This window comes from Thunnus albacares, chromosome 3, assembly GCF_914725855.1.
Source record: "Thunnus albacares chromosome 3, fThuAlb1.1, whole genome shotgun sequence".
In the NCBI taxonomy this organism is placed as follows: domain Eukaryota; kingdom Metazoa; phylum Chordata; class Actinopteri; order Scombriformes; family Scombridae; genus Thunnus; species Thunnus albacares.
In genome coordinates this window covers 11,436,892-11,462,337 of record NC_058108.1, presented here as the reverse complement: position 1 = coordinate 11,462,337, position 25,446 = coordinate 11,436,892, and the positions used below count along the sequence as shown (strand labels likewise).

Genomic DNA, 25,446 nt, shown 5'->3' with positions numbered 1-25,446 from the left:
TTGTAGTGGTTGTGCAGTGGTATGTGATGATGATGATGATGATGATGATGATGATGATGATGATGATGATGATGATAATGATGATGATAATGATGATGATGATATGATATATAACGATAATGAATCATAGAATGCCAGTGGTGCAATGCTCATTCCAAATAATGTTTTACAGACAAAATGACACTATGAACCTGTTTGTTCCCACTCCGGGAACTCTTAAACAGAAATACTTTCAGTCACAATAGAGAACATTTTATTTAAATTTTATTAGACTCTCCTTGAATATACACAAACATACATAATATTTATACACAGTTGTGTGTGCATACACATTGCTATTTTTGATCCTCTCTGGTTGAATTTGCGCTGACATGCAACTGTCTTGCTCTTACAAGTTTTTTAACAAATGCCAAGTAATTTCCCCTTTGCTGTATGTATGTATATATGAGGGTATACAGCATTCGAGTGCATGATGGTGAAAAGAAAATCACTGATCTGCGATGCAGCTTTAATTCTCTAGTCAGCATCTGTCGGCTATAAGTACTGTAGCAATGCATTAAACCCTTTTAAAGCAATACTTTCCTCCCTCCCCCCACCTACTCTCTCTCATTCTTTCCTTATCACTCATCTGTACCAACTGTTTTTCACAGTGTGTTATATAATCTCTCTGGCTCCATCGTTTCCAACATCTTACATTGTCAATGTGCTCATTGTTTGCCTGCTGTTTAATTATCTTTTTCCTTATCTATCCCCATCCATCCCTGCATCACTACATCACTTAAAAGATCCCTTCAAAGCATGTTGATGTATTTTAATATATTATTGTTCTGCAATCCACAATGGTAAAACTATTCAGTGGAATGTACACAAGATGCACGTCAACCTCTGGCAACACTTCATTCCTCACTGCATTTCTCTTTCCTGTTTTTTTTAATTCACTTTGAATCTTCTTTGTTTGCTCCATCACTTCGAAGAGACAAGCCATTGCTGCACATCCACAAACATAGTGTAGAGAGGGAAATAGAGGAATAGAGATCATCCCAAAGGGAGGGATAGAAAGTGGAAGATAATCTGCTGGAACTGAATGGCAGAGAGGAAAGTGGAACTTTGTATGTCAGTCTGACCCGTTTAATCCTGCTCTGTCTTTATATTCTGGATCTTCACTCTCTAATATTCTCTCCAAATTACAACTACCTCCATGGTAATCCCACACTGCTGTGGCCTACATTACACCTCAGCCTGTGTGTGTGTCCGACTGAGCATGATGAAACTAGACAATTGCAACAGCAGTGATGAGACAGTCAATCAAAATGGGTATCAGATATGATCAAATCCAATCACTCAGAAAGGTGATCAGACGTTCACCAGTTCAGATTTAAATAATCCTATATTGTCATTTCATGTCTGTTTACGTAATCAGTGCTATACTGCTCTCTGGTGGCCATAATCTGCATATCACGAGCCCTAAACCTAAAGCAACCAAAGTTGTTAGTTTTTGCAGTTTGAATATAAATTTTCTCTCTTATGTTTCTCTTGAATAAAATAATAAACATAGTCTGTTGTAGTTGAAATGTGTTTGTTTTCTTTCATATTCCTGTATTCCTCTCATGACCCCTCACATTTATCTTCAGACCTCTTGGAGGTGTTGCAAGATACATGCTAATCTCTCCTGGGAGAGCAGGAGTGCATTTCTTTCACTTCTTTTCCTGTTTATGTACAATTTACTGTGAGAAGAGAAATGTTGAGAAATTTCAGGGCACTGGAATCAAATGATAACATGTCAATCAATCAATCAATCAATCAATCATTTTTTTATTTATATAGTGCCATATCACAACAAAAGTCATCTCAAGGCACTTTTCACATAGAGCAGGTCAAGACCGTGCTCTTTAATTTACAAAGACCCAACAATTCCCCCATGAGCAAGCACTTGGCGACAGCGGTAAGGAAAAACTCCCCTTTAACGGGTAGAAACCTCAAGCAGAACCCGGCTCTTGGTGGATGGCCATCTGCTTTGACCGGTTGGGTTGAGAGAGAGAGAGAAAGAGGGAAAGGGGGGGGGGGGGACAGAATAACAACGATCATAACAACAATCATAACAATAATGACACGGCAGCCAGAGAAGGATGCCAACAGGACTGTAAAGGACCGTGCAGGCTCGGCCCAGAACCTTCTTGTGAAGTCAATAGACTTCACAAGAAGGTTTTACAGTAAAAACAGTGACATGACTAATAAACCAAAGCAGCTCAATAATTTCAGACTGTATAAAATGCCTGTCAATTTAATACTAAAGTGATACGGACAAACAAAAAATTTTTTCAGTTATAAACAAATATAAAGCCACAAATCCAATACTTTTGGCATTTCAACTACATTCCACCTCACTTTTTGATTCTTGTCCTGATTTCTCTGTTTGACTGTCTTTGAGGCCATGATGAGAGAGCATGAAGGGGGGTGGAATGTCAGGTGATTGACGGGGTGAATGTGAACCCTTTGGTGACCCTGGCACTGCAAAGCTCACATCTCGACTGCTCTTCCGCCTAATATGAGCTCGTATATTTCTACTTTGGGCCATCAGTATCCCTCCTCCCTCCTCTACCAGTCCGTCAAACACCGCTCCCAGACTCTGTCGTATTCTCACACAGAAGTTTGGGCAGCTGAAGGCATACAGAATGGGGTTCAACACTGGATTCAAGAATGCAATGGTTGTGGCCAGGGGCAGCCCCACCTCTACCAGTTTGAGATTTGGGCGCCAATACTGGGCTGTTACTTCAATCATACAGAAGATGTGATAGGGAGCCCAGCACAGTACAAATGCTGCGATCACAAATGTTACCATCTTGGTGAAGCTCTTAGACAACTGGCCTTGACTGTTCTGATTAGGGGTAGTGGTGGGGGACAAGGAAGTAGGTGCCAGAGACAATGATGGATCAGAAGCCAGAGGCTTGAGAAAGATATTGGTGTTTTTTGTGGTTGTAGGGGTACTTGCATTGTTTGACACAATCAGTGTATCAGTTAACCTGTTAGTACTCTGCTTCCTTTTCCTGCTTCTGTTTCTCAGGCTGAGAACAATTTGGATGTAGCTCCCTGCAATCACCACCAGGGGGAACAAGAATGCTAGCAACAGCTTAGAGATGGCTGTTGCTGCTTGCCTCACTTTGCAGTCTCTCTCAAGCATGGTTGAATACATTGCAAAATTATGATAGCACAGTTTCCTCCCATCCAGTTTCTCAGTCACTGAGCGGAACAGGAGGTAAGGAAATGTATTAATTGCTGCCCATAGCCAACCCAGTACACACACCTTCCACGCTCCTGCCACTGACCGATGATTCTGGCTCCACACTGGTTTGACCACCAGAATGCAGCGGTCCAGTGAAATGGCTGCCAGCAGAAAGGCTGACACAAACATGTTCAAGAAGAAGATGGAAGCCTGTATTTTGCAAAGTAGGCTGCCAAGCTCCCAGCTGTGGGAGGAGCTAAGGTAGTGAGTGAAGAAGGGAAGTGTCAGGGTGGCTAGGAAGTCAGACATGGCCAGGTTGAGCACCCAAATTGAAGCTACAGTACGGCGCCGTAGGCGGAAGCCCACCACCCAAAGGATCAGGGTGTTCTCCAAAATCCCTAAGCAGGAGACCAGACCGTGGAAGCAAACTACAACCAAATTGGCCTCTGTGTTGTTGTTGAGGGTGTGCTTCCGCATGATCTGTAGCAGGGGACAATACTGCTTCTCCTCTAAGCCATCCAAGGTGGAGGTCATGTTCGACATTGGTGCTCTAAAAGAAAAAAGACAGCAACAAGAAGCTAATGATTAAAATCAGAGGTACGGGTACTTGCCTGCTTGTTCTTGTTGGGAAGCTGAATGCTTTGTACATGTTTCCTTCTGTAGTAGCTGATGTTCTATTTTACATGTTCACATTTGTTTATAGCAGAAAATATTTACGAGTACACTGTGCTATAGTGATGGAGCTGAGGGTGATGATGGTGATGATGATGCTATCACCAGTAGACATGCCCTTGCCTGTAGACAGCTGACAAATCCTCACTTCCTATCTTCATATCCCATGATTCAATCAAATGAGCATCATAATCGTCTTGCTTGTTAATCTTCATTGATCAATTACAAATTTACCAAGCTGCCAAGGAAACGGTAAAGAAATCTTTATTAAGTGCAATTAAATAGATAATTGAAAGACTTAAATCAACAATATCAGTGATGGGATTAAAGTATTATTCTTGGCTTTAGTCTACTGTACTGTGACTTTGACTCATATTGACCACAACAGCCTGCATTTTAGGATTTTCAACAGTACAATCACACAGTGATGACAGAAATGAAAAATTCACAGTGACTTGACATTTCACGTATGATGTATTCATGTCCTGTTCTACAGCCTGTCAAGTTGCATAATGACACACTAATGTAATGCCTGTACTCAGGCTATGCGTGCAGTTGAGAATTTCCAAGGAAAACTGCTTTACATACCAGCTGTTAGATGTGTACTCTAGTCTCAGAAAATACACTAAAAACACTTTCCTTTTGTTCCTCATTCTCTAGAAATCCAAATGAAAATAACAACTCTACAGTATCCCTTTGACACAAACAGCATGTCAAAGCCTGTTCTTGTGGTCTAACCACATACCAGCTCTTGGGAAACTGTACATGCTTAGTCAAGCAATACAGTCAGGGAATGTGTGGGAACTTAGGAAGATACTGATGTGATATTGTCAGGATTAAAGTGTTAAGCTGGGTGTCAATCTATCTTGTTTTCTTTGAGATATTCACTTTGTACTTTGTGAATATTTTGGGCCAAACTACCACAATACATACAATAAATCACGTGAAAGTGAAAGTCAGCTCTATCATCCAATGCAAAGCAACTCAGATTGTCTCCACAGCAATGTAGTCATGTAACCGCAGTCGGTCTGTGCCAATAGGCGCTAAACCCTAGAGTCTGGGATATAACCAAAGTCTGCTTGTCACCAGGGAAAAAATAAGTAAGGACTTAGCTAAAGGACGGGTTCAGAATTTGTCTGTCAATAGTCAGGTGCCCAAATAAACATTAAAATAAAATAAAACAGGGAAACACTCCCAGAGGAAACACAAAGAGGGAATTTGATGCTAAAAAGACTGTAAATGTAGCAGATATCCACTTGATATGACTAACTCAGACTGCTGAAGCCTCATATAAGCTTCAGATCAACTCTTACATACAGTTTTGCACAAAATGACTGTGTGGACACACTGTGGATTTTGGCTCCTATCATTTACATTAAAAGCACATTTGAGGGGGATCTTTTAGCAGCCAGTATAAACAGGAGGAATGATTACAGCAATTACCACTGTTGTGTACTGTAACAGAACATGTATACTGTGACATAATGCATATGTGTGGTCAGTAAAATCAAGCTGGCAGCTTTGCAAACCAACCAATGAAAAATAGTAAAAACAAGTGAAACAGTTAGCTAACCTGCACATGCAAACAATTTATCAGCATAAACTGAACAACTAAACCAAGAATACCTCTACAGAAAACAAACATAGCAAAGTGATCTAAGACTTGCTGTGACAACCAGGTGCTATGCAGTATGCTCTGACCTACCAGATTCTGTAAGCAGAAAGGGAATTTCAATTTCATTTTTTATTTTCGCTGCCCTCTACCAGTGTTCTTCTGGGCTGATAATTCACTGTTATTTCTCCAATTATAGACACATACAAGAGTGTCAATCCAGTTCATAGTGTTTTGCAGGGACAAGAACTCAAGCGGAGAAATAATCTCAGTTTTCATAGCAGTCCCTGTGCCCCATACACTGCACAGCTCCAAGACAATGTTTTTTATTAGTAACAGAATAGATCATCAACACTGTGCATGCTCACACTTCTACTGGAGGGAGGTTACTAACCATCCACATGACTTCACTCATGGTGTAAAAATGCCTTCTATTACAGCAATCTGTTAGCTACAAGAAACATCGTAGAGTTAGTGCAAAGAACAGTAACACTAATCACTGTGTATCAGATAACATCTGTGTGAGGTGATTTGGAAACACAATATACCTAAACTTATGTCCATAAACACATTGTCTTAGAGCATGATGGGAACTCCGCCCATCTACCTCCAACATGCTACAGTAGGGTGCCATGCCATTGGTCTGACAGCCCATTACTCCAAAATCCCAATAGTTCGAAAAACTTCCCAATGGACTAAAAAGCCTATAGTCTGACAGCCCGTTATCCCAAAAGCCCACTGTTCTGAGGCCCCATTGCTCTCAAACCACAATCTTTCCCCAACTCAAACAGTTTTTGTACCTAAACCTAACCAGACTTTAACCACAGTGTTGTCACACCATAAAACATAATTATTTTTTAACAAGCACATCAAAACACACTAAGATATTAAGAACAAAAGACGACAGGTTGCCTAATTGGAATGCCTAACCATAAATAATGGCAGTGCATCATTATTAGTTATCAGACACTGATAATGTTTATTATGTGACAAAACAGACTTTTTATATATTACTGAGGTCTTCTGCTAATTCAGCGTCATGTTTCACTCAGTAGATCTCCAATTTAATCAATCAGCAGTTATAAAAATGTAAATACATGTAAACTGCATCATTACAGCAGATGAGAATTATCTAGGAAACGTCATGATTATTCACTTTACATGGAGCTAAAATGAATACTGAACTATGTTAAATGTTTGCCGAAATCATAATTATCTTTTAGAAGGAGTAGATGTTTACCGCTAAGCCTGGCTCCGTTAAATGTAACAATGCGTTAACAGAGGTTTTCCTCCAACAGTAGGAAACAGAATGTAAATTAACTTAACAAACTTATCACAATTCACTCAGTTCTTATGATAAATTTGGCATGATGTTTCACAAAGCAGAACTCTGATTTAATGAAATCTCGTCATAAAAATTGTGTGGACCTGCTGACTGGCGGTGTTTCGGAATGTCAAACAGTAACGTTACACATCTTACTTTAGTTTATTTAACTTAGTTCACAGAAGAGCCCTCAGTTAAGTTAAATATCAGCTGAAATGAAAAGTCTTTCTTTAGGAGTCATACAAAGTTATATGTTATGATTTATACATTATCTGTTAAACTGAGAAATATGTTAATGGAATCTGGAAAGTAAAAAGACCAGCGGTCACTGAACTCCGACTCCAGAGTGTGTATTTTTGGAGCAAAGGGCCTTTGGAGCAGTGGGCTTTTGTTTTCAGGATAATAGCTAGAATAAGCTGTCATTTCATAGAACATGTTCTGATCATTAAAAAGTTCAGAATAAAAATGTGACAAATCAAAACAAGTGTTTGCATTGCATTCTTACACTCAACCACAGACTTACAACTCCTACTGCATGCCTAGATGAGGTAAATACAGCACTATGTCTGCACATGAACACAGACATATGAGTAAATATACCTATGACACAACACTGATGACATGACTGCTTTCCTCCTCAAGAGAATTTAGTGAAGCCTCTGTTGGTGGTGTATTTCAACCATTATCTGTACAGCTATAAGTGATGTATAATATGTAGATTGCATGTATTACGGTCACAAATCAGTGGTTGTTTTTTGCTTGAGTAAAATTTTGAGTTGTGGTATTAGAGTTGCCTTTAAAATGAAAAATGAAGACCTTGAATAATTGCAATATGAGAAGCAGATGTTTCTTGGAATGCCAAACATAAAATATAGAGGAATTAATGTCAAAGTGAGCCACACAGTTTTAACCTTTGTGAAGGAAAGTTTTATTTCCAGCTGTTTTATCAGACTGCTTACACTTTAGGCAGGTGTACCTAATAAACTGGCAATGCACACATTAAAAATTTCTGTGATTTCTTAAAAGTTCCTATTCTCACAGCAAATTTTATTGTGTATTCCTTATCCCAAATATATCCACATTACTGCTGTACAGGTGGAGTATAGTATGCTTATAAGACACAGTATCTTGTATTGGAATACTTTCTTTTTACATTAAAAAAAATAGAGCTGTTTGTGTTGTGGAGCTGCATGTTTACTACCTCTTGAAAGTATGTATGACTGGGTACAGTATCTCCATGTTTGAGTTATATGATAAAAAACTGAACTGTCAATTAAATGTAATAGAAAAAGCATAAAACATACCTACTGTAGGAGTTTTAAGGCAGCATGGAAAAAAGTAAGTCTGCAACAAAAATTATATTATAATGAGCTGTATAATAAAATGTACAAACAAAACATTCACAATAACTTAATAAAGACAAGAAATCGAATATAATCATGAAAATTTAGGAGCATCATAACATGCAATGATGCCTATAGCAATAATCATAGTTAGTCAAAAGCTGTGGCCCTGTTGCTAATGTGATCACAGCTACGTACAATCATCATGATAGTGAGAACTTTAATTCATTTAGAACTTTAGGTAACACTCACCTAGATGTTACATTCAAAGACGAGAGCGAAAGTCTAACTCTTTCATTCCAAATTCCTTTTCTGTCTTCCTCGTTGTCTTACTGTCACAGGCACTCCTCCCTCCAGTTCTGTCACTTTATACAGCCCTCCTATTAGAGACACCCACTGAATCCCTGTCTGGCACACACATACACACACACACACACACACACACACCTCCCCTTGCTCTACCTGAAATGCTGATAAGATGATTGATGAGTGAGTGAGTGTGTGAACATGGATGCAAATATGACTGATATTTCATTTCAGAGAGGTACTTGGAAATTGAGGGGAACAAGGAAATTTCATGAGGTCTAGTAGACAAAACACTGAAATCTGATATTTGTGATGTGTCATTGTCTGTCCTACGTGACTGCTTGTCATGCCGAGAATAGACTTGTTTGAACTAGTTCCCCTGACACTTCACGAGTTGTGTTGTAGTTTCTATGATGATACTGTATTTTGCATCAACATGAAGTATAGTCTATATACCAACACATTTTGACTTTGACATCCACTGTGTGATTAACACTGTCATAATCTACTTTCAACTAGAAAAACAACATTCAAATATGACTTACTTGGCAGCTTACAGTATCTATTAGAGCAAAGTGTGGATAGAACAAAATTGTGTTTTGCTTAGCGGTTACAAACTTCTCTGTCCCCATCTAGTGGTGAACACTACTTAAAACACATTTCACCTTAAATATGACTGTTTGTGTGCTTACACAGAAAAGATAACTGTTTTACAGTATGCAAAAACCAATCCACATATTTTGCAATTAACTAGGTAGTCCTCAGTACTTACTACTTACTAAACTAAAAATAAACACTGTGCAGAATGAGGTATGAGCTGACTTTGAATGGTATTTTACACATTAATCTGCTGAAGGGAGAAGGAGAAAGAAACTTTCTCTGTGCTTACCAAAAATCTGAGTTTAAGGTGCATATCTTTGAGCAGGATTTGTGACATCACAACTAGTTTGGAGGCATTCAATTTCATATCAATCGGCTGACATCTGGTCTCATCTGGAAACAGTCAACATCTACATTATGATGAGTGTACCTTCTTTCAAAAAGCACATTTGTCATACAGTCGTTTGGCGAGAAATGATAATGTCCTAATGAGTTGACAAGTTAGCTGGAATATGTTGGAGAAAGTGATAGATGAGTACATGGAGAACGTATCAACAAATCAAATTTAAAAAAGAGAGTAAAGCTGTGGACAATATTTATTTCATATTTAGTTTGTCAAGTAAACTTTTTGTGTATACTGCTAAGCATTTTTTATCATTATGAGGGGTATTTATGACAGCGAGAGAATGAACTCAGAAAAACAAACAAATAGATACATAAATGTAAATTATTTGTATATAATACTAAAATGAAGGTCCCAGGCAGTGAAGATAAGGAGAAATCTTTACTTCATGTGCAGTTTGTCAATTAAATTGAAATAAAATGTACATTTTTGTGAGCTACTTTCATTGTACATTTCCTTTTTGTATATATTTTATATATTAATACATTTAATAGTTTTTGGTTTCATTTTCTTTTTACACTTTGTTGCAGTTTATTTCAGAACTTTGTTGTAAATATTGTTTTATAAGAGGTGGGACTGATTGTCTCGATGGCTTTCAGCTCAATGTTTACATAATCACTCTTATTGAGAAATCTGTCTGAATAGCAAATTATAGGAAAAAAAGTGCAATTATATGCTTGGTTGGGAGTGGCACACCAGGACATTCTTCAGGTGTGTATTTAATGTGTGTCTTTAACCCTTTATGTTAGGTTCAAAGTACAAATATACTGGTTCAGAATAGGGCAGATGAGGCTCCTAAAAATCAGTTCTTCATTATATATTAATGAGTTGATGAGTAACAATGATGATATCCAGGTTATTGTTCCAGGGAAACTCTTGAACCATTTCAGTTTAATCAGATTCTAGCTGTGCATGACTGGCAGTCACATGAAGGGGAAGATAGTACACACATACACACACACACACACACGCACACACACATGTGCATGCACCTCTTTCAGATAACCTGCTTTGCAGTTCCAACCCTCTCCAACCTCAAACATAAAAAGGGGTGGTGAGATTGCACCTGACACTTCTGGTAAAGTCACTGGAGTCATCAGAGGTTAGACACGTCAAGGTATGATTGTATTTCAACAGTTTAATTTTGTTAATTTAATTGACAAGTTACTGTCACATTTTTTCCACATTGCTTATGACATTTTGAAGTGTTTCTTCTAAAAAAATTAAGTAATTTTAAATATTCTTGAAAAAAAAAAACATTCTTAAAAATTCTTGACTTTTTTTATAATAATGAAAAGATTATGGCAAAATAATTTTAGGTGTAGATAATGTGTTATTTATATAACACATCTACTTTATATGTTATTTTATATTTTATCATATAGTAGTTTTTGATGGGGAAAGTAATCAATATATACAGTACATTATTAAAACATTTCTTAAGTTTTCCTTTTGAAAAAAGTTTTCCTTTACATTACTTCATGTGCAGTTTGTCAATTAAATTGAAATAAAATGTACATTTTTGTGAGCTACTTTCGTTGTACATTTCCTTTTTGTATATATTTTATATATTAATACTTTTAATAGTTTTTGGTTTCATTTTCTTTTTACACTTTGTTGCAGTTTATCTCAGAACTTTGTTGTAAATATTGCTGTATAGGAGGTGGGACTGATTGTCTCGATGGCTCTCAGCTCAGTGTTTACATAATCACTCTTATTGAGAAATCTGTCTGAATAGCAAATTATAGGAAAAAAAGTGCAATTATATGCTTGGTTGGGAGTGGCACACCAGGACATTCTTCAGGAGTGTATTTAATGTGTGTCTTTAACCCTTTATGTTAGGTTCAAAGTACAAATATACTGGTTCAGAATAGGGCAGATGAGGCTCCTAAAAATCAGTTCTTCATTATATATTAATTTTCTCTCTTTTTCTCCTTTACATAGTCATTATTTTGGGTTTGAAATCTCCATATTTGACACTGTTCCTGGCATTTTCTTTTCCCTTTGTCATTTTCAGTAAAACTGAAATAACATAACGTCATTCTCATTATTCATTAATGCATCTTCCAATATATCTTCCAGAAACATTTGGCAATGTTAGTATACACAATCAGAACACGTATCCATTGAACCAACTTAACTGACAGTCTTTTTCCGTAATTCACATGATAATTAATAATATTTTTCTCTCTGTAGATTGATCATGACTTCAGTGCTCGGCATAGCCCTGCTGGCCTTGGTCCTATCAGGGCCCACTGTTGCCTTTGTCCCCATCTGGGGTGGGACTTCAACTCATGTCAGCATTACAGGAACGGCCCTGTTAGAAAAAGTGACAGAGACATGTCGAGCGGTGGTTGAAGCTGCTGGTCATGAGTTCAAACCCACGGTAGGATTGAAAGATAAAACTGTGCAAACAGCACAAACATAATCACACACACACACTCCAATATACACACATTCACCCTCATTTCAACATATTAGTGTGTTTTAATTCAGCCTTGATACACAGTATGTAGAATACTGGATAAATGATAATTTTGTGGTTGTTTCATGCTACATTTTTAAAATATAGCCATCAAATCTTACTGAAACTGAGTGTGATGAGAGTAGTGGAGGTGTATAAGAGTCATTTTTATCTAGAACAACAGTCATTAAGTTGATTTTTTGTAACTTCTTAATCCTATTCTTTGTGAGAAACATGGCTCCATTCTTAAGGCAAACAGACATTTGCGTACGTCCACAGTACTACACTCTCCCTTCTTGACTTGTTACTGCAGATGTAACCTCTAGCCTCTTCCCTCTGACTGCAGGGCTCTTCTCCTGAAGAGCTGGTCCAGGCCTGTCTTGGCCCAACAGCAACAGGAGAAGTATCAGGCGCCAAGTTTCACTCTGCTCTTCAAGAGATCTTCATCCAGCACGGACTGGTAGACCGTGACTTTGCCAACAGGTGGGAAAAACATAACAGCTCACAATAATTAGAAATGAAATAAATGAATGTATCTATTGCAAAGTTTTAGATTTGCTTTCAAACTGTCCAAGTAATTACCTGCGGAAAATTCCCTCAGTGCTCCACATCACTTCAACTCAGAGACCTTCCTGGAGGGACGTGGCCTAATCATGGAAGGCATGACGGCCATTAAAGCTAACATTCCCAGGGAAAACTTCCAGGCTGCCAGGGAAACACTGGGCAGAGTCCTTCATACACTACAGGTGAGAGAAGTGGAGGGAAAGTGCTGGGCATGGAGATGTTGAAAAGAGAGGTGAGAAAAACACTGGAATAACAGACAGTATTGATAACTGTGTCTATAAAGTGTTAATGTGTGTGTTTCCATGTACTGACAGGACTTCTACAGCCACAGTAACTGGGTGGAGCTGGGATACACAGAGCCATACATCGCCCTCATACGTCCAGACCTTCCTCTGGAAAACCTAGCAGGTGCGTGTGTGTGTTATTTTTGCCATATACATAGGAGGACTATCTGTATATTATGGTGGGTTCAATGTCATAAAGTAGACAATATTCATATCATTGTAGGCTGGGTAAAACTTGATCTGGGAAGATATTTATAGACCAAAGAGTAGAGTGGCTGGTGGGTGTGCATTACTTTCAGATAACTTGTTCTAAATGAAAAACAAAGTAACTGAATAGCTGGAAGACTACACAGCTGTTACCAGCTTTCTCCTATCTATTAAAGCAGTCAAGTTTATTTCAATGTTAATAAAAACAATACACACATCTTAATTGCAGAGACTGGTATAAGTGGGATCTTCCACTCTGACTGTAAAGTTATGAAAACTACAAGACTCCTGACCACATGCATTTCTGTGTATTATCCCTAACATATACAGAAGAACAGCAGTTGTCAACCCATGTAAGTGATGCTCACTTACCTTGTTTTGCAGTTAAATTTATATTTCACTCTACATCTTCTTTGCATTTTGCTTGTGTAGACGTCGACACTGCCACCTGCCGTGACTGTGCCAGTGGAACTTGCCCCAATCCGATCCTTCCCAACATCCTGCAAGAGAAGAAACTCACATCAGGCTACATGGGAATCTTCTCTGCTGACAAGCCTAAAGGTATCAGTGACAAACATCTCACCAAACCATATTTAAACACATATTCAAATACGCAGGCCCACATTCACAGTCAGGGCTACTGATTCTTAACAAAAGGCTAAGTGAGGCTTGTGATCACCAACAATAGAGTCTGTGAATTGTGCAGATGCCCTATCAAGGTCCACCACATTAAATAAATTCAGATTTAATTTCCCTCAAGCAAGAAATTAATTTCCACAGCGAGTCAAAATATGTGAACATTGATATGAAATCATTATTACCTGCATACATGACTCGACAAACAAACCATGACAGAAAGAGCAAACAAAACAAGAGGATTTTTCACTTACTGATTTAGCAAATTATATTTAATATTAGCGAAAAATGTTGATTTATATAGGAGGCCACATTAAGAATGAAGTCATTAATGTATTCACAAACAGGGATAGGATCAGCCAATGCACCTTTTGGGAAATATTTTTGAGAAGAGTTTGATAAGAAGATTGATACCACTGACATCACGCCACCAGCTGAGGCTCCAGAAAGTGACTGTTCCTGGCCAAGAAATAGTCCCACATATAAAACATCAAAAGTTATTTTTACACTTTGCTTTTGTATGAATTCAACAAATGAGATAATGTGTCAAATATGGACTTTAAGAGAAGCTACTGGCTGGACACAGAGCACAGAGCCAGGTTATTCATTTCCCCCTGTTTCCAGTCTTTATGCTAAGCTTAGCAAACTGGCTGCTGGCTAGACAGACAGATATGAGAGACATGTCAATCTTTATCAAGTTCTCTGCAAGAAAGCAAATCAATTTTCTATTGGGAATCTAGATAAAACATTTAAAGATCCCCACCAGACATGTCGTAAGATATGTAAAACATCCTCGGAATAATATGTATCTAAAATAATTTTTTCCCTCAAAAAAGGTACAATTACTTCGTTAAAAATTTCAAAATTCCATCTTTTCCTTCTCCGTCATTGAAAAATCAAGAATCTCTGAATATACAAATATTGAACAAATGTTGTTGTTGTTTTAAATGTTTAACTGCTGGACACAAGATGTCTCCTTCACTCTAAAGTCCCTTCTCAGTGTTTGTGCACTGGAGGCTTCAAGTTTGCACGTCACACTTGTGTAAGTTGCATACTAGACCACGATTGGCTCCAAACTATCTAAGATGTCACAAATTATGCTCATGGGCCCGCCCCTTAAAATCAGATTTGGTTTTGAAAGAACAGTGTTGGAAGTTCAGCAGGCAAACTGTTCCATTTTTAAGGTGCAGAAATACTGAAAGCCATCTCACCAGACTTTGAAAGTGCTCTAGGCACACGGATGAGATTTCCACCTTTTGACTGGAGAGATCTGTTGGGGTTATAAACTGACAGCATGTCTGAGATGTACTGTGGAGCAAGACTAGCAAGTGCTTTATAAACCAAAAGGAGGATTTTGAATTGTATTCTGAAAACAATGGGTAGCCAGTGGAGGTTCCGGAGGACTGGAATTATATGGTCTGATCTTTCTGTCCTGGGTAGAAATTGTGCAGCTGAGTTCTGGATTAATTGTAATTAATGCATTGTTTTGTTTAGAAGACCCTGCTCATGACAGTCAGACTGAGAAAGACAGCCTCTGATTCTGGAAATGTTTCTGAGGTGGAAAAAGGCAACCTTGGTGCTGTTATTAATATGATCCTTAAAGCTGAGTTCACCAACCATGGTTACTCCTAGGTTTTTAATCTGGTCTTTTAGTGTCAAACTCTACACATACATCATTCTGCACAGTAAAGCTCAAACACATTTTTGACAAGAGGGGGACTGTAACCGATAACTAACACACATCTCTTCTGTCACTCTCATATGACATTCAAGATATCCCAGCATTTATTGAGTTTGCACTCATGAGCCAGTTGTCTAAAAACATGTTTGTTCTACTTAGAGTACAAGACAAACATAATTTTTCATGACGGGCAAGTCAATCTTCTTAGGAAAAGCACACATGAGTACATTGCAGGCAAAGTCTACTATAAATAGCTTTTTGAACCATGTCCCAGTTCAACCTGTCCCTTCTATCCTGTGACAGGTAAATGTAGCCATGGAGGTGCAGCTGACCTGACTAGCACAGTAGTTCCTCACAGAGGCATTAGCAAAGATGAGCGTCGCTCGGACAATGTGGCCCTCCACAATGCTGCTGTAAATGCAGCCACAGCCGCCAGCCTTCAGCTGCTGGAGGACATCCGGCTGGCCGCTGGGGACAATGACTTCCTGAGGTAAATCATCAGACGTGAAAAACATCTCAATCTAACTATTTGCTGTGCATGAATGAAAGAAAGAATTATACTATATGATGAAAATAAACACTGTCCACAGTGGCAAGGTCTATTAGGTTTAACTTGACCTTTAATTTTTCACCTCTCTCACAGAATGATGGGGATTGCCCGTTCCTCTGTTGTGTGTTTTGTTATTGACACCACTGGCAGTATGTCAGATGACATTGATGCAGCCAGGGATGTTGTTAATGAAATCATTGACAGCAAAAAAGGAACACAGGACGAGCCATCCGAGTACATTCTGGTAACCTTCAATGACCCAGGTATGAACTCTTCTATGCAGCTGTTTAGGACACCATTAGTGCTGTTAGACCCCTGTTGTTGTGATATTGCCATATATTGTTTTCTATGTTATGCTTGACTACATAGTTGTTACACTAGTTAAATATTAGTGTAATATAATGTAATGTAGATTTATCAAACTGAATTGCATATAGTATATTACACAGCATACAGTCACAGTCGTTCTGCAGGATGAGAAATGATACAGTCCAAACCAGAATGATGTACTAGCATTTAGCCTTTTTTGTGTTTTATATGTAGAGTTTGGACCTATGATCAGGACAACAGACGCTGATAAGATGAAAACAGAAATCTCTGAGCTCACAGCGAACGGAGGTGGTGATCCCCCTGAGATGTGCCTATCAGGACTTCAGGTGCTAAAATGGATTGACGTTTTCAAAATGTAGTTCCACATATTTTTATGGATCCCTCTAAGAGTATGATGATTCAGAATGAACTTAACAGGTTAATTATTTTGATGTCTCCAGTTGGCTCTTACCGATGCCCCTGCCTCCTCCTACATCTATGTTTTCACTGATGCTATAGCCAAAGACATCGACCTCAAGGATACTATTGATGCTCTCATCAGGAGCACCAAGTCAACAGTAAATACTGACATCCAGTTCACTCAGTATTTAACTTGAGAGGCTGGGGTTATAATCTCCCTATTAACTCATCTACAGGTGTCATTCTTCATCACTGACAAAAGCACAAGGCGCCGTCGTTCCCTCAGTGCTGCTTCCTTTGATGACTACAAGGACCTGGCTCTGGTCTCTGGAGGCCAGGCGATCCACGTGTCCAAGAAACAGTTGCCTGAGGCCACAGAAGTCATCCTTGACACATCCACTTCAGCCGTGGTAAGATTGTGCAGTTCTGATTAAGCATAAGTAAATCCGTTATACAATTCCCACTATCTGAAGCATGTACCAGGCCTTAAATGGTTAGACTATTATGAAGAATCGAGAGGTAAATCACCCATTTGGTTCCTCTTGTCCCTCCCTCAGGTGACAGTCCTTCAGCGAGCAAGGAACCCTGGGAAGCAGGAGACCTTCCCCTTCACGTTGGACGAATCTCTGAAAAACATCACCATCTACATCACAGGCACATCCATTACTTTCACACTGACCAACCCTGCAGGTAACACATCACTCCCAATGCAGCAATTAATCTTTCTTGCTGAGAATGCCATTGTGAAACAACTTGATGATTAATTTCATTCTTGTAAATTCCAGGTGTGAGCCAGAGCCACAGTGAGGCCAGCGGTAAGCTGGGAACCATTCAGACAGTAGGTAACCTGAGGAGAATTCGTCTCAATGCCGACAAGCTGACAGGCACCTGGCAGATCAACATCAACTCCAACCAACCATACACACTTAAAGTCACAGGTCAGATACTTATAATTTGATAATCACACAATGTCCTACAGAAAACGAACCTGCTGTTGAAATTGTGTCTTATACATACACATATAAGCTTAATTTGCCTTAATTTAAGGTGATCCAAGCCCATATTCACACCCTGACCCTGACTGTGGCATTTAAAATGGGTTCTAATCAGTAGCATGCTCACATTTATTCCCACTGCTTTTTTTGTCCATGCAAAACATCTAGATTGATAGTGATTCTGGTTTCAAAGTACCAAATAACAAATTATTGCAAATTTGTTAGTAAAACTTCAACAGTTAAGAGGCATTCAGTCAGATCTCATAAAAGTGCACTGAGCTTCTTTTGGTGTGTATCTGTATTTACCGTCAGTCTGTGCATATGTTTCCAGGCCAGAGTACTATCACCTTTATCTATGACTTTGTGGAGAGCTTCAAAGGATCTCACCCAGGTTATGCAATACTCAGTGGACGTCCACAGGCAGGTAGAGTACATGCAATAAAGAAACAGTATCATCCTGACTGAACATTTTAAAAACACAGAGTAAGTATGTGTAATTATCAATCATAAATGCTATGGTCCCACGACATTTTTGTTGTCATTTTTAATTTTGACCTATGGTAGGGGTTTATATTTTTTTAATGTAATTATATTTCTGTTCATATTTTTCCAACCATACAACATGTGTAAAAGTTTTAAGGAAATTTCCCACCCATAATACCAAGCATTCAAATTATTGTTTGTGAGTCATCATATGATGGCTATGAATGAAAAAAATGTTACAAATTACTTTGTAGTAAATTGCTGGACATGTTTTATCTAAATTAGATTTCACTGTGCTACAACTGCCTCATTAAAAAATTTAAGTCACCAGAGGTACCTCCTAAGTGACCTCTGCTCAAATTGGAAGAATATGGAAGAAGAATGGAAGAAAACTGAAAAAAAAATAAAGACACAACAACCTTCTTACTTCATCACTGCCTACTTCAGGCAGACAAGGCAATACCTATTTAAAGCAGCTATAATCAATATTTTTTCACATTAATGATGGATCACATCACTACTCATATGTAAAAGGTGTCACTCTAGCCACAAACCAACAGGCAATAATCATCCGACTACAGTTCTCCACAGCTCTAAGGAACGTTTTAGCATCTTTAAGCTTGTTGTTTTGGTGTTAAGACAAAACTTTATTATTTTGGTTCACTCTCAAAGCTCATAGCAGGCAAGGGGCACATGTGGAGAGCAAGTAAAAAAGCTCTGATAAACCCACTGTAGACAGATAAAGTTAGCAATTAGTTGGTGAACATAGGGAGCATTTAGCAGCTAAAGAGTCAGATATTTCCCTCAGGAGTTCATGAAGTTCATGACAGAGCTAAAACAGGTATCAAATGGTGGCCAGAAACACAATTTCAAATGAACACTAATGTTGCTCCACATCTGCTGGACGTGTTAATAGGCACCTGTAAAGCTCTGCATAACAACTCTATTCGCCAACATGATTACAGCCTGTTTCTGCTGCCCCCAAGCGGCCAAAAACAGTTCCTGCAGGTTTAGCTTGACTGATAAGCAAATTACTCAGAATGGGTCAGAAACATGTTTACATGCACTCTAGCGTCCTGGTGCTGATGCTGTTTTCGAGTATCTTGGTTATGCTTTGCACGTGTAAACACCTTATCCTGTTCTCAGAAAACTGTATAAGGCCTTATCCTGGTTTTGAGAAATCTGGATATGCTAACTGTAGTACTCTGATAGAAACCAGGATACTGTTGCATGTTAACACCTTATCCAGGTTTCTGAACATTATTGTTCATTATACATTATACATTTTGAAAGGTATGGAAAGAAGCAGAGTATGTTAGTGGTAATAAATACTTGGGTTTATTTCTTGATGAATTTATGACTTATGAGGTTGGAATTGGGTCCCTTGCTGACTCAGCTGGGAAAGCTTTGGGATCGATTATTACTAAATTGAAAGTATGTAATGATATTGGTTAAAAAGTCTACGATGCCTGTGTCTCCCCCATATTGAATTATGCTGCAGGGGTGTGGGGTTTAAAAGAATCTAAAACTATAGACTTCATACAGAATAGAGCTATAAGATGTTTTCTGGGGGTTCATTGATTTGCTCCAATTCCAGCAGTTCAGGAAGACATGGGGTTGGGTACCAGGGTCTGTCCAATGAAAATGTGAAATGATCCGACTATGGAACCGTCTAATCAAAATGGCAGAGGATAGAATAAATAAGAAAGTATTTATGTGGAGTAAATTATATAGTTCTCCATGGGCAAAAGAGCTTCACTCAATTTTAGAGATGGATATGCTGTATATCTATAGGAACAATCTGTGCTGTAATGTTAACTCCATTAAAAATAAACATTTACTGAAATTTGAAGAAAAATGGTTTGAAAATGTTCTTTCAAAGCCAAAATTAAGGACATATATGCAAATCAAACAGAATTTTGGTCCTGAATTATATGTAACATCTCGTTTATCTAGAAGCCAAAGATCTTTGGTTTCACAGTTGAGAGCTGGTATTCTTCCTCTGCCTATTGATGTTGGTTGATTCAAAAATATTCCGGAGGAAAATAGACTGTGTGAGAATTGTGATCTGGGTGAAGTGGAAAGTGAGTCCCATTTGCTATTGTACTGTGCAAATTATGATAATTTAAGAGAGTTACTGTTTTGTGAAATTGCTCGACAAAACCCTGAAATATTCTGGTGTTCAGATGAGCAAAAACTGGAATAGCTATTTAATTTTGATGTCTTCAAGTGTGCTTTATCAAAAGCTTGGAAAAGAAAGCAAGATATATAGTTTAATTAGTATTTACTTAGTAATTTATGGTAAGCTTCTGACAGTAAATTAGAATGTCTTTACTATTTCATGATGGTCTCTAGATTTAAGGGTGAAAGATTTTCTTTTTACAATATATGCGTTGTACTCAGGTTCTGGCTTGTTGGATTTATGGTGTCTTGTAAACCCATGTGGGCTGGGCATACAGTTGTATGCATGACACAATAATAAAGTTTCATTCACTCATTTTCATTCATATGATCAAAACCAGGATAAGATTCAAAACCAGGATACTAGTGCACATGTGAACGCACTCAGTCCACAAATGATGGTGTATCCCAGTTTAAAAATGAGGTAGTGCAAATTGCAGCATCTTTCCACAACCCATTCCTAAAAGTGTACAGTGTTAACTCTAAAATCAGCCGCTGACTTTTGACCATGAAAACGAATTTCCCTCTTGTTCTTCCCCCTACATTGCATCTTTCTTCTCTACAACCAGGCCAGTCAGCCACCCTGATGCTCTCAGTGATGGGTCGAAAAGGCCCATCCTCAATAACAATTGGAGATGTTGGCCTGGTAATTGTGTCTGGTCCTGAGGCTGTTAGAAATGGTACAATAACTGACATGGGCAACGGAGACATCCTGGTGACAGTTGATGAAGTACCTGAGGGGGAGTTTGTCGTCATTCTGAAAGGAACTGACAAAGAGTCAAACAGTACATTTCAGAGGCAGTCTACCACCCAGATGTCTGTCTCCAAAGTGAACATCCAGGTCAGTCTTTTCACTTCCTCTACACATCTCATGTACCTGTCCCCACAGTTTTTATCCTGTTCATTATAAAAATTACATATTGAATTATATTAACTCTTGCAGACCTTGAACTCTCTAAGAGTATAAGAACTTCTTCTCTTACCACTTTTCCCTGCAGGCTCTGGTGAACAGCAGTGTAGAGCCAGGGAAAGCCTTCAAGCTCCCTTTCAGTGTCATGACCCAGGGCTCTGGAGATCAATACCTCATCAGTGCCAGAAATAACAGAGACTTCCCCATGTCCTACCCAAACAGGTGAGGGGAAGCAGCCAAAAGCCATTCTTTGTTTCAAACTTTGTTAAATGTCCTGATCAATGCCAACACATCTCAAATCTCAAGTTCCCATTCCTGCTGCCTGTAGCTTAGGGCAAAGTTACATCTGGGTGGAGTACCATGCACAAGTACGCCACCCCACAGTTGGAGAAAAGTTTGAGTCATCCAAAGGTGTTACTCCACATCAATCTGCAAAGAATCTCCCCTATATATATCAAATCAAATGTGTGGCTTGCTCACAATAATTTCCTGTAACCAGTGTACTTTTCTTTTTTCACTTGACAGCCTAGGCTTGACAACCGGACAATATACTAATGCTACTTTGACCATCACGCCACCTGCTGACACACCAACAGGCACTGATGTCACTCTGACCCTGGAAGCCAAGTCATCCAGTGGCGTTGACTCTAATTACGCTGTTCTTAGATTGTCTGTTGTTAATAAGGTAACCAATCAAATTTTCCTTCACACCTAGTTGGAAAGATTAAAACAAATAAATAGAAAGGCTTTGAAACATAGCTACAAAGCCAGCCACAAAGATGGCTATTACAGATGCATAAAGTTATATACAAGTATCCTACAGATCTAAATTGAAGTTTCATGTTCCAATTTCAAAAATCACTGTGATTCATGCATACATTTCTCATCTTTCTTTTTCTGTTCTGTCCAGATTACAGATTTTATTCAGCCTCTGTGTGAAGTGATTAGTGTACTGGCTGATGATTGTCCCCAAGATGTATCTCAGTGTAAACCTTTCCAGTGGGAGCTATCAGCCAACCTTACTGATGGAAATGGCACCGGGATTGAGCGCATTTCTCTGCGTCAAGGTGGTGGAACCCTCACATACACCTCCCTGAGCTCTCCCATCATCCAGGCAAACTACAACGCCTCCTGTTGCTCTCAGATTGTTGAGTTTATAGCTGTTGATAAAGTTGGCAATGTGGGCAAGTGCTATCACTCCATTGTACGTTCTGCCTGCCCTCCTGCTCTGACTCTGTCACTGCCACTGTGGCTGTGCCTGCTGGTAAATGCCTCTGTACTAAGAACTTGAAGAGCTTTGGTTAGGTTTCGCAGTATCTCATGTCTGTTCTCTGCATCAGGCATTGGACAGTAGAGGTGGACAGGTAAAGTCTAAAGGTATTTTACTTCCAAATATCGATAACAATATATCAATATCAACCTAAAAAGTCCAGTATCGGTCAGGCTACATTGAATAGTCCGCCTTTTATGACTGTAAATTACTTAAAACAATGTGCTTCCACTATGGATGGACATTTTCTACTGGTGATGGTCTTCTGCCAAGATAACATATGAGCACTGATTAAAAACTGAATGATAAATAGTGACACAATTTTATCTGATCACCCATAAAAACCTGGAGGACATTATACAACATCTGAAATCCTCCTCCTGCTGCCTTGATATTCTGCCTACAGGCTTTTTCAAAATCATTTCAAATTTCATGGCCTCAGATCTTCTACAGATTGTCAACACGTCTCTTCTCTCAGGTGTCTTCCCACAGGTCCTGAAAACTGCCGTCATCAAGCCATTCAAAAAAGAGCAATCTACACACTTCACTAATGAGCAACTATAGGCCCTAAATGTAACCTCCCATTTTATGGAAAACAACAAAATATGTTACCACAGTTATGCAGGTGACACACAAATTTACATAACCATATCACCAGGGGACTATGGTCCAATACAAGTACTGCGTAAGTGCATTGAACAAATTAACAAATGGATGTGCCAGAATCTTCTTCAATTAAACAAAGATAAAACTGAAGTAATTGCTTTTGGAGCCAAAGAAGAAGTTAAAAGTCAGCACTCAGCTTCAGTCAATAATGTTAAAAACCACAAACCAAGCCAGAAATCTTGGTGTAGTCATGGACTCAGACCTGAATTTCAACAGCCACATTAAGATAATTACAAAGTCAGCCTACTATCATCTAAAGAATATATCAAGAATTATAAGACTTATGTCTCAGCAGGCTTTGGAAAACTTGTCCATGCATTTATCTTGAGTAGACTTGACTACTGTAATGGTTTCTTCACAGGTCTCCCTAAAAATTCTATCAGACAGCTGCAGCTGATTCAGAACACTTCTGCTTGAGTCCTCATAAAGACTGAGAAAGTGAATCATATCACTCCAGTTTTTGGATCTTTACACTGGCTTCCTTTCTGTCAAAGAATTGATTTTAAAATACTGCTGTTGGTTTATACAGCACTGAATGGTTTGGGGCCAAAATACTGATCTGCTGCTACGCTATGAATCATCTAGACTTCTGTGGTGGTCTAGGGCAGGTTTGCTTTCTGCCCCCAGAGTAAAAACTAAACATGGAGAAGCAGCATTCAGTTTTTATGCTCCACATATCTGGAAAACTCCCAGAAAACTGCAGGTCTGCTGCAACTCTCAGTACTTTTAAATCACAGCTGAAGACTGTTCTGTTTGCTGCTGCCTTTCATCAAATCAAATTTGAGGGTTAATATCTTACATTACGCTGTCACTTTTATTCTCCTGTTTTATCTGACTTATTCTATTTTAGCCTCTTTTCATTTCCAAATGTGACATTTTTTAATTGTATTTAGATGTCATTTTACATTGCCTTGTGTTGCTTTTATATATTATATATATAGAGGGTGCAGGAATCTCAGAGGTGACAATTGCCAGTTCAATTTAAACCCAGACTATGTATAACATGGCTAGACACAAACGAGATTATTTGTTAATGCTTATACTTTTATCACAGTAAACATATTCTGCACAATGAATTGTGAAAAAAGTACATATGTATCTCTATGATATTAAATGATATGAATTATTTGGAATATTTTTTTTTCTAACAAAAAGAGTGCAGAGGAGGGTTCACTTGATCATTCTACATTTATTGAATGCCTGTTATCCCCAATGACAGGAACTAAAAAACAGATATCTTCATTTGACATCTATCAAATCGAGCTCAATGCAGGATAGGTACAGTTTCTTGTACAGTTGGGGTTTAGGTTTATATAAAAAGAATGGGTCAGTATTGTCATACAGCCGTTCAAATGTAATTAGCACTTGGCAACAATCAAGCTTTAAACATCTCTTAAAGATGAAAAATGGATTTAAGTAAAGACAACAAACATCTTGTTTTTTCTGTAATAAAGCACAAAGTTAGACACAATGACAAAACGAAAATGTTTAACTTTAATGTGCTTCATTTCAACACAGTTGACAGCTTTAGCTGTGCCCCAGTGCTTCACTATTCTGGGACGGTGACCCACCCTTTATTATTGTGTTTAGACTGAATACAAAGCAAAAATTACAGATGATACAAATGCTTGAGTTGAACAGATGACGATTTATTAAAAAGTACTGAGGAACTGAGGCCAGGTTGTGTTTTCTCAAATTGTAAATGTACAGTATCGATTTGAGTGAAAACAGTGCATTGAGTTTAAGAGTCAAAATTGTGAATGTACAGTCACAAGAATGGGAAAAAATTCACACAAACTGGACTTCCTGGTAAGTTACAAAATCAGTCTGGCCTATTTCTGGTCTGTAGCACACAAGCAGTACAATTAACCCATTATTGCAAATGTAAAGAAAGAAAGAATCTAGACCGTATAAACTCAAACCATTTACATTTTTACAGTTAAATAATACTTTTAATCAAATAATTCATCATATATTTTTAACAGCTTTTAACAGCTGTCAAAATGTTTGCTTTTCAGTTAAAGGTTTACGCTTCCATCTTGATGACAAAAAAAAATCAATTAATAATTATGATTTTTAAACACGTCTGCTGACAAAATTTAAAAATTGAGGGTTTAATTGTAATTAACCAATAGAAGAAAATGTATGATAGCTCTAATGCGCAGCACTAAAACAAGTCTGAAACGGGTGTTTCATGTCGGCTTAACATTTTTTAACATTCTTAACATTACTAAGTTTACAGCATCTTGTGGTTGTGTGCACAATAAAGCTTGTTTGCAACACGGGCGAACCATTAAAAACGTCTTTCATCATAAAATTTCTAATATTTGTTGCCAAAATGTTTTG

At 38.3% G+C, this 25,446-nt stretch overlaps 2 protein-coding genes and 1 long non-coding RNA gene across 3 annotated transcripts; 1 reads left to right on the top strand and 2 right to left on the bottom strand.

Moving 5' to 3' along the window:
* Positions 1–2,129: 2,129 nt before the first annotated feature.
* Positions 2,130–3,946, bottom strand: LOC122979795 (prostaglandin D2 receptor 2). The gene has a single exon (XM_044347543.1). The coding sequence runs from the start codon at positions 3,761–3,763 to the stop codon at positions 2,366–2,368; it is 1,398 nt and encodes a 465-aa protein (XP_044203478.1). The 5' UTR covers positions 3,764–3,946; the 3' UTR covers positions 2,130–2,365.
* A 6,430-nt stretch (positions 3,947–10,376) lies between these two features.
* LOC122979796 (von Willebrand factor A domain-containing protein 7-like) lies at positions 10,377–22,950 on the top strand. The gene is made up of 18 exons (XM_044347544.1): positions 10,377–10,597; positions 11,677–11,866; positions 12,291–12,427; positions 12,546–12,690; positions 12,823–12,916; positions 13,432–13,560; positions 15,620–15,806; positions 15,960–16,129; positions 16,410–16,522; positions 16,637–16,753; positions 16,832–17,005; positions 17,153–17,285; positions 17,381–17,533; positions 17,922–18,014; positions 20,824–21,095; positions 21,253–21,386; positions 21,690–21,849; positions 22,075–22,950. Exons 2-18 carry the CDS (start codon positions 11,684–11,686, stop codon positions 22,453–22,455), a joined length of 2,775 nt encoding a protein of 924 aa, XP_044203479.1. The 5' UTR covers positions 10,377–10,597; positions 11,677–11,683; the 3' UTR covers positions 22,456–22,950.
* LOC122979798 lies at positions 12,629–16,944 on the bottom strand. The gene is made up of 3 exons (XR_006402920.1): positions 16,853–16,944; positions 13,372–13,499; positions 12,629–12,713 (listed from the first exon to the last, which is right to left on the bottom strand). It is a non-coding gene; the product is annotated as an uncharacterized LOC122979798 (long non-coding RNA).
* Positions 22,951–25,446: the final 2,496 nt, after the last annotated feature.

Coding starts and splice junctions, on each gene's coding strand:
- LOC122979795 (XM_044347543.1), bottom strand. CDS start 3,763: ATGTCGAACATGACCTCCACCTTGGATGGCTTAGAGGAGAAGCAGTAT.
- LOC122979796 (XM_044347544.1), top strand. CDS start 11,684: ATGACTTCAGTGCTCGGCATAGCCCTGCTGGCCTTGGTCCTATCAGGG. Junction 11,867..12,290: donor GTCATGAGTTCAAACCCACG/GTAGGATTGAAA, acceptor CTCTGACTGCAG/GGCTCTTCTCCTGAAGAGCT. Junction 21,850..22,074: donor GATTGTCTGTTGTTAATAAG/GTAACCAATCAA, acceptor TGTTCTGTCCAG/ATTACAGATTTTATTCAGCC.